Source organism: Sorghum bicolor, chromosome 4 (assembly GCF_000003195.3).
Source record: "Sorghum bicolor cultivar BTx623 chromosome 4, Sorghum_bicolor_NCBIv3, whole genome shotgun sequence".
Lineage (NCBI taxonomy): Eukaryota > Viridiplantae > Streptophyta > Magnoliopsida > Poales > Poaceae > Sorghum > Sorghum bicolor.
The window spans coordinates 64,882,559-64,892,317 of record NC_012873.2 but is presented as its reverse complement, the minus strand read 5'-3'; the positions used below and the strand labels follow the sequence as shown (position 1 = coordinate 64,892,317).

Below are 9,759 nucleotides of genomic sequence, written 5' to 3'. Positions count from 1 at the left end.
CACTTGGTAAAAGAATATGTGTCTCCAACAAGTTGCGCTCGGGATAGCAACTTGGGATAGCAACTTGACAAATCTCGGCAGTAGAAACCTCTGGATAGCAACTTGGGAAATTTAGCAAGTTGAGATAAAGAGTTGTTGGAGGAGGATTTTAATGCTTTTAGCAAATTTGGTAGGATAGCATGTTGAAATACCAAGTTGTTGGAGATGCTCTTAGTCTATGATTGGATAATATTTATCAAATACAAACGAAAAAGCTACGTTGTCTATTTTGTAAAATATTTTGCCTTCCTCGATGCCACATGTGTAGACGTGCGAGGTAAACGTACAGCAGGCTCGATCCGATCGAGGCGAGCATTGAGCTGTTGTGGGTTTGACCCTTGTTTAGCCTACAACAGATTAGTTAACTACTGCTTGCTGGCCGATGCTTCCGAAGACATCGCCAGCCATGTGCATCCGCCTGCCTCAGAGCCACGATTATTATCGCCTACGGCCGGGGAAATATTTCTGGAATGGCCGGCCCCAACAAGGTGCAGCGACTGATGGCTCATCACTGGTGCCTGACCTGGACGTAACAACGACCAACTTGCAATGCTATCTCTAGCTAGGCAGCAGGCAGGCAGCAGCCATATATGGCAACCCCCTGGCCTCTTGCGTGCACTCCGTTTCAGTAGACTAGTACATATATATAGTGTGCCACTGCCACTGCCATTGTCATCCATGGTTTGGCGTCTGAGACGACGGAGAGGAGTGGACCCTAGCTAATGGCGCATCGGGCCAATCAGGACGCGTTGCTGAAACCAGGCTGTTAATTTACGTCTGTTATGTATAATTAATGTATGATCGATAGCCTTCTCTTTTTTTTTGCGGATGATCGATAGCCTACTCAGCAGATCGACTGGAAGCACGTATACATGCTAGTACCTTATAGTACTATGCTAACAACTAGCATAGCCCCTGCACGGCTGCAGAGTCCTGATCGACTCCATCTCCTGAAGGTGCACAAAAAGTATGTCCACGTTCTTTGCCCCGTCTCTTGAAAATAATCCTACCAATACCAATGCATTCCTTTGTGTCCAAATTAGTCATACGATCAAAATAGAGAGGGTGTGAGACGTTGCTCTGTCTTGCTTCATCGCCATGTCTGAGTACCAACTAACTAATTAAGGATTGTTTTGTGTTTGGTCCAATTGGCCGGCTTCAGCGACGGTTCTTTACTCCAGATTCCAGCTTTGTTCCACCAGAGAAAGGGACACATATAAGCTTGTGCAGTGGTTACTACTACTGCAAGATAAGCAGTGGTTACCCCTGAGCCATTCACACTTGAATGGACGGCTTGGATAAGAGCTCTTCCCCCCCCCCCCCCCCTCTTTTTTGTATTATTTTCTATTCACTCTCTGTTATCTCAGTCGGTTCTTCTTGAGATAAAAATTAGACAAAGAAAAGAGAATGCATAGATATTACAATAATGCAATTAACACATGATAGCTTGTTAACAGTAATAACATATATTGCATATATTTTGCTCTAAACTGAGAGTTAGTGTCTAGTTACATTTACAAAAGAGGGAGCATATGGTGAACACAAAAGAGCAAATGATAAACTGATATCATTTTATATGTATCAGGGTTCTCTGTTCCTAAATAAAAAAGGTTCTTTGTTCCTATTTTAATATACAAAAACTTGCATCCCCCAAACAACATATGGTTAAACTTAAGATCTTTTGCTTAAACTAAGGGGTGTTTGGTTGGGAGTGTTAAAGTTTAATAGGTATTGTATAATTTTTTGTCTTATTTTAGTGTCCAATTATGGACTAATTAGCCTTAAAAGTTTCGTCTCGCAAATTACTCTCTAGCTGTGTTTTTAGTTTAATAGTCTATATTTAGTACTCCATGCATGTGTCCAAACATTCGATGTGACGGGAGTTAAATTTTACCAACGCCAACCAAACAAGCCCTAAAGTTATGCACAACTTTTTATTCTTGGTCAAGTCTGAACTACTACAAGAAGTTTAGGAAAAGAATTGATCTAAACTCTGAACTACTACAAACTGATCAAGAAAAACAAGTGTTGGAGAAGCGTTTTCCAGGTGCGGCAGTCTGCCGATGCGCTTCCTTACGCCCCTGGTAAACCAGAAACTCAAATGTGATACAATACTAGTCCCAGGAGGCTAGTAACACATTTATTACATCAGATAAGTTTCAGCGCAGTAGTCTCGGTAAGCGTGGACAAGGAAGACACGCTATAATAATAAGACACCAAAATACAACATAGGTCCAAAGGACCCAGAAACAAACGATATCACAATCGAACATCTAACGAGTCCCAATGCCACAGGTTTAGTTGGGTGCACATACGACCTTACTCGAACGCCACTTCGTGATCGAAGTCCGGATCTTCCTCTGTTTAATAAAGCAAGGGTGAGTACAAAGTACTCAGCAAATCCAACCTTACCCTACGGAAGGGGATAACAATATATATGCATATGGATAAATCAAGGATGAGGCTTAGTTTTATTTGCATAAAGCTATCTTTTTACACATGCAAGGTTTCATTTCACAAATACTGTTGCAAAAGACCTCTTTTTCCACATATTATAGTATTTCTGAAAATGGGGGTTTGATCACAATTTTAAGTGTTGTTGAACCCTTGTTCCCACAACACAATGGCAGTCAACCATTTATTTCCAAAATCACACTCACTCTCATGCTTTCACTCATCCCAACCCATCTAGTTGTTGAAACCAAACCATAACCCGTCCGAGACCGCAGACACGGCTATCCAGATAGATTTACACTCTGCAGAGGTTGTACACTTTTTCCACAAGTAGGATACCATAACTTACACCGTCGTGCAAGCACAGATCCATCAAAGTCATTACCCTCCATAGCTAAGTAATGGCGCTCACCACGGGAACACTAAGGCCACATCTCATGATACCACAATAATTCACAAAGCTCTTTTCATATATTTCCACAATTTCACATACATCACTTAGTGTCCCGTTGCACACCTGCCTCCAGGTGATTGCCATACTAACTAGAGGGATTTAGACTAAGCCTTTCCCATGCAAGGCGAGTGGTTGTACGATAAATGAGTTAGGCAAGATGAATCATCAACTCAGTCCTTAATCGAGACAAGACGGATATCTTCACGCTTAACCCCGCAAGGTATAAGCCACAACACCAGGGCATCCCAAAAGAGATCCCATCCGCCCCATCTCCATAGTAATTACATTTGTAACTTGTTCATTAACCCTTTCACGATACCCACAATTTATTTTCACCACTCATACCTTTTACTTTTAAAATCATTATATTTAAAAAATATAGCGATGAGTATCCAGGATGAGTAACAAGTCTTAAACATACTAAATAATGATATTTCTGTCGTAGCATATTATTTGTTCCTAGGTTGGAACAAGACAATTACCGGATAATATCAATTCAAGGATGGCTATTCAACAGGTTTTAACTGAGCAGCGAAAATACTTCGTACATATATCGTACATGCAATATTTAAAACGGCTTCTACGGGTTGTGTTTAAAAATAGGATCAATATGCATCAAAGGGGATCGGTTGGACTTGCCTCCGTCGGCGTCCTCGGCAAACTCCTGCTGACAGTCCGGGTCCTCGGCGTCAAACTCGCGGTACTCGTTTCCAACGTTCTCGTTTTCCGGCTCGTTCACTCCGTCAGCTAAAATACGCGACGACCGACATAGACAACAAGCACAGATAAATAATCATATAAATTCAAATGAGCTCCAAAAATTATGAAATTAATATGGGAGGTAGATCATGATTTTAGATGAATTTAGGAAAAAGAATTATTGAAATCAGAGTTAGCATGTGGCATTTGTGAAATGGCCGGATTTTAATCATGCGAAAAAGGCTAACGATGATTAAGAAATACATGCTTCACGAGATGAATTTTGGCTGGTAGTGCATGGTGCATGCATGTACTATTTGGAGTTAATGCTTATGGCCCACGCATGCATGGTTAGAGGGAAATTAGCAGGGGTCATTAGAGCTCTTCTGTATGTCATGGTTCTATTCGTGGAGTTCTTGGCAGTGAATAGTACAGACAAATACAAGAAAAAATACAGGAAAATACTACAGAAAGACAGAGAAGAGCAAGGAGATGCTCATGAGCTGCTCACCTCGTCTTGCGACGACAGTCGAGCTCGGCTTGTGCGTATGGCCGTATACGGTATACGCGGAGTGAGAGCGAGTGAGCGAGTGAGTGAACGTGTTTCTCGGGTGGTGAGAGTGAGCACCCGAGGCTGGCTTTTTATAGGCCAAAGCGCTCAGCTGCGTGCCATTAAAAATGCTACTGTAGCGCGTGGTCGGTGCCTAATTACATGCGAAGGACGATGTCCCATTTGCATGCACGTTGCATGCAAATGGACGGTGCCTAATCGCCGTGTCCTTGCATGCAGGTGCATGCAAATGGTCGGTGGCATGTCCTGCATGCATGCATGAGATATATATTCGTGTAGGTGCACTGCTATGTTTTCTTGCATGTAGGCTTGCTGGTACTTGCTGTTATTTGTACGCGAAAAATAAATATAGATGGATTAGATGGAGATACTATAGAGCTCAAATTATTTTATAGTTTTTGAAATATATTTTGAAAATAATTTTTAATGCGAGTGATTTTTGAATGTAAATTTTTGGGATGTTACATAGTGTTAGTAATAAAATAGCGCTAAACATTTCTCTGCCCCCTACCATTTCCCTCCAAAAAGGCTGTTGGTAGAATAAAGTAAAGAGAAAATAAAGGTTTCATCCAAGCCGTTCATTCTCGTGTGGATGGCTCAGGTGCAGCCACTGCTTATCTTGCAGTAGTAGTAACCACTGCACAGGATCTGTGTCCCGAGCTCTTGCATACGGGCATTCAGGAACAAATCGACGAAGCGCCGTTTCCAAGTTCCGAAAGCAAAGGGGCCGGGCCGAGGTACGTAGTTGTTCTCCCTCCCAGCCTCGTTGTTGTCGTCTGTCCGAAGCTGTCCGTTGCCGATTTCGCACCCGTACGTAACCAGAGAAATTTTTTTTTGCATGTTGCAACACGCTGGCGCCCAATGTTTCCAACAAAATCAGCGACGGCAAATTGGATGTGTGTACGACCTTCGAACTGGATACAGTATGATCATCCCTCTGCCTTCTAGGTCCAGGTGTGGTTTGATCTTTTTTCCCCTCGATCGGGCATCTTGCCCGTATTTGGTGTGATTTGATCTTACTGCTCGGTCCCTGGTTTCAAGTATTTCATCAAAAGGGTGGCCAGAAACAACACTGCTGATCCAAACTGAACCTGTCGAAGTCGGTATCCGCTCATCAGAACGGGTTTGGTCGCCGGCAGACCGACGCTCGCGAACACGGAGAACGGGAGGTTCGACGGAGAGGTGGGCTGGCGCGGCGGTGCCACTCTACGGCCCGACGCGGGCCCAGCAGGAGCTAGACGGCCTCGCGAGTGGAAACGGGCCTGCGATGTGATGCCTTGCGTGTACCCGTTTGATGCGAAACGTGTGCGGGCCAGAAAATCGTTCACAAAGGCCCAAATTTAGGAGTGCTAGGGGCTGCAGTTGCCGAGCAGTTTCTGCTAACTGAATCCGAAACTTCTGATGTGATGACAAGCTTCAAATTTCAATCCACCCTTTAAACTTCGTCGATGCAAGTTGTATATTTACAGGAAACAACGTGGCATGTACAAACCTTTCCTTTCATCAGTTTAAGATTGACAAGGATTGAAATGTTTCTTCAGTGTTTTTTTTTTAACCAAAAAAAAAAGAGATCTTAATAAGCAACGGTAAAAAAGATATACAAGGAAAGCAACGACGAATCCACGTCCAAACGAACTTTTATCGGAGGTGTGCTGTTTTACACGCGCGAGTTCACCGGAGTTTCCTTCCACGGTTGCTTCAACGGTTAACTCGGCGTCATTACGACGCCGCTTCGCTATCGCGTTCTCATCTCCCTCCAGTTCGTTTCATAGCCGGACCTCTCCTTCCTGTTAAAGAGCCGAGACGAGCACGACGAACTCGCAAACGGCCAGGGCGAAGAATTCCTTCCTTGCTTCACTTCCACGCGGAGTCCGGGCCGGGGCAGAATTGCAGTATTGCAGCTTCAGTCAATAAACCCTAGCCCCTCTCTTCCTCACGGGCCCTCCTTCCCGTATGGACGGGTCCCATATCGCCGCCGCATCGCCGGAGGCCGGAGGGGCGTCCTCGTCGGCGTCGTCGGCCTCGTCTTACGGCGGTTCGGCGTCCGGGCGCTCCTGGCTGCGGAAGGGGGTGCACCTGCGCCGGCGCCGGAGGCGGGTGGCCGTTAGGGGAGGGGAGAGAGCCGGTGGCGACGATGTGCAAGATCTCGCGCTGCCTCTCGGGATGTCCTTCGCGGCGGTGCTTGCCCAGGTGAGTGGGATGTATCTTGGCTCTCTCTCTCTCTTCTTGTCTACGCGGCGGCGACCCAAAGATTCAATCTTTACGCGCTTCGTGCGCTCCAGCTTGTCTTGCCATGTTTGGATGGTTGGAATTTTGTGCGCGAGAATATGTAGTTGGTTACTACTTATTCGTTAATTGGTAGTTCCATTTAGACCCAAATTGTTGTTTGTTTTGCACGATGCTTGTATTGTCTGCAAGAAAGAGTTTAAGCTTCCCCAACCCAAGTTGTTGTTCCAGTAAACTGTCAGCAATTGTTTGGTACTATTGAGATTAGAAGCTAGTCTTTTCTCTCTGCCATCTAAGTGGACGCTGTTCATTGAATTGAGATTATTTGGCTCTCCCAGTGGCGCTTGCATTGTGTGACAGTATCTCAAGACCCAGCTGCTCTGATCTTAATGGAGTTTGTGACTGCAGTTCTACCAAACATGAGGTTCTGCTCAAGCCACTGAAGATTTCTGTTTGATTCAGTGCAAAATTGATGAGTTTTGTCGAACTTGGGATAATGCTGTTTGAAGAAGACCTCAACTCAAATGGACAGAATGTGTAAGAATTTTGAATTGTTCAGTTCTGATTGGCGGAAAAGTATAGGAACTGTATTCTTGTATATAGTTTCTATAAAAGCTGGGTTACCCCTGTCAAAAAAAAAAGTGAAGGAACTTTGGATGACTCAGATCCTACTATTCTTGCTTGGCTCATCAAAGATTTTTTTTGGTGTTCAGTTCAGAACTTGCCATATGAATGCACCACATATCTAAAGGGCTGGGGATTAGATACTTTGATTTTTAATGCTTATCTTGATTATGGTTCTGTTTGACTTATGTTCTGTTGTTAGCTTGTTTTTAAAAATAAATCCTATGAGTTTGAATCTTAAGCACTACATGCTTGTAATCAAGGTGTGTGAAGGTATGAGCATCTCATCCTAATATTCTAATTGATAGTGCGTGCTGGAATGTTTGCTACTTATATTTTTGGCCTAATAGGAGGATGTACATTCTATAAGTTACTTAAATTGTGCAATTAGTGAAATGGTTTAGGTGGATCTACTTGGGGCAGCACCAATCAATCAGCTTCAAAAACTAACACCTCCTTCTCTTACAGGTTCTAAATAGATGCAATGGTTCTGAAGGAAGATTACGACCTGATGTCCTCTCAAAGGTATATATGTTGTCTTCAGTCTTCTCGTAAATGATTGCTGTTTGGAACAAAACCATGGATGTTCTCACACCCATTCTGGATGCAGATGTGTACCTCGGCAGTGAAGGAGTCCTTAACAAATGTATGTGCAGGGCAGTTTCTTTTTCACTACTCTGTTTCCACTTTCCATAAGCTTCTTATATCTCCTTTTTTTTTGTTGTAGATTTATGGTGACAGATTTCAGAGTTTCATGGGTAACTTTGAGAAAGCTTTTGGTAGTACATTGAGAACCATTCACCTTATCAATGAAACACCTGTCTATGAACAAGATATGGCACAATGTTCTTACAAAGATGGTAATTCTGTACCTGAAATCAAGTTGGGTGGTGCTGATTCATTACCTGAAATAAAGTTGGGTGGTGCTGATTCACAAAGTCAGATACATGATGTCCAGACTGACATGCCCTCGAGTTCCATGAATAATCAGATTGTTCTTCATGCGGGCGTCAATCACCAGCTGGTTCACCTTACTCGTAGCAGATCTAATCCAGAAATTGATCAGCACATCCTTAGTGTATTTGAGAGATCTCTGAATGAGCAAACTCGTTCAAATGAGCTCAAGGAGCTTGAAATAGGACTTACTATGAGAAAATTGCAATTGAGCCGATCTCAGTTAGCTCTGAGCTCTGAATCACACATGTTAGAGAAGATCAAAGTTTCTATGGGATTTGAGAAAGCCTCTTTCAAAGAGAAGAAATTCAAGACTGAAATGGAGGATACAAAGCATGCAGAACTTTTCAGGAAACTTATAGATATGCTTCTTACTGCAGTGGTACTCATGTCTGTCTGTTTTGGATATGGAACATATATTTACTCGTACCAGAGGATAACTGCTGCTACTTCAGCTTGTGCAGCAATTTCAAGGGTATGTACCACTTTTTTTCTGATACGAATTAGCTGTTTCCAGTGCCACTGTTGAGAGGTTCATACCATGTGTTCCCTTTTCTTGCAGGAGTATACATCTTGGTGGATGCCAAGTTCAGTGTCCGCATTCAACTCTGGTTTGCTGCTTTTCAAATGCCATGTGATAGCAGCAACAAGGATATTCTTTGGAATTTTGATGCTCCTATTAATTGGTTGGTTGATATTCCAGCGTTCTGCAATGACTGGACCAAACATGCCAGTAACATTCAATGTTATGATATTGGGAGTTCTTTGTGGTTATTTTGGAAGCCGTTGTGTCGACACATTGGGTGGGGATGGAAATGTATGGCTTATATACTGGGAGGCCCTTTGCTCCATCCATTTACTTGGAAACATTTGGCCATCTCTTTTACATCACATACTCTATGGTCCTATTTCTGTGACTCACAGGACCAAGGCTGTTCATTTACCATATTGGACCCGCCGATACGCATTTTATGTTTTGGTGACACTTATTCTGCCATGCTTGGCTGGTTTGCTGCCATTTGCATCTCTGTCAGACTGGAAAGAGCTTGCAGTTCAATATTTGAAGTCCAGATTCAGTGGAAGTAACATTGAGGATTGATTATTTAGAAGATTGGTTGTGGTTATCGGTGTAAGCTCAACCCCATTTTGTGAAGGTGTAAAAGGTTTTGCAGTTTTAGCCACTGTTGTTCAATAGAACCACATGAATTGGATTTCAGTGTATTAAAGGAGGAAAGCTATTTTGTTTGGCTTCATTTCATCCTCACACCGAAGATATGTAGACAGAGCTATTGGAATGACAACAAAATCTTTCCTTTCCTTGTAGTGAAATATCAGATGGGCCAGGTTCTGTAGTTGTGCTCCTATGTGCATGGCTACTTATATCAAGAGCAAGACTTCATATCGCCAATGTAATTTTTTGTTACCAGGAAGCTTATAAATATAATTAGTCTCTGCAGTTTCATTGCATATTTTTTGTGGCTCTTGTGTGCAAGGGCATTGTCAAGAGTGATTGGAACTTCTCTTCTCCATGATCTAGGGGCCTCCTCATCCCATAAGTTGCAGTTCTTTTCTTCCCATGGGAATCCACTCCCACATGAAAGTTTTGCTTGCACATATAGTTCTTCAGATGCATGAATGTTGTAAAGGCAGAAGCTCAATGTATCATATGTATTTATCTGTACACATTATTTGGATTTGTTATGTGTACAGCAGTGATGTACGGTGATATAGATCTGTA

At 43.0% G+C, this 9,759-nt stretch overlaps 1 protein-coding gene across 2 annotated transcripts; it reads left to right on the top strand.

Moving 5' to 3' along the window:
* LOC8078940 (protein CPR-5) lies at window positions 5,861–9,488 on the top strand. 2 transcript variants are annotated; one of them, XM_021460012.1, is made up of 6 exons: window positions 6,293–6,407; window positions 6,852–6,980; window positions 7,536–7,592; window positions 7,678–7,713; window positions 7,795–8,496; window positions 8,584–9,488. In XM_021460012.1, the coding sequence occupies exons 4-6, from the start codon at window positions 7,678–7,680 to the stop codon at window positions 9,118–9,120; spliced, it is 1,275 nt and encodes a 424-aa protein (XP_021315687.1). In that variant the 5' UTR covers window positions 6,293–6,407; window positions 6,852–6,980; window positions 7,536–7,592; the 3' UTR covers window positions 9,121–9,488. The 2 variants fall into 2 exon arrangements, with proteins under 2 accessions (XP_002454622.1, XP_021315687.1); XM_002454577.2 differs by lacking the exon at window positions 6,852–6,980 and having other exon boundaries at window positions 5,861–6,407.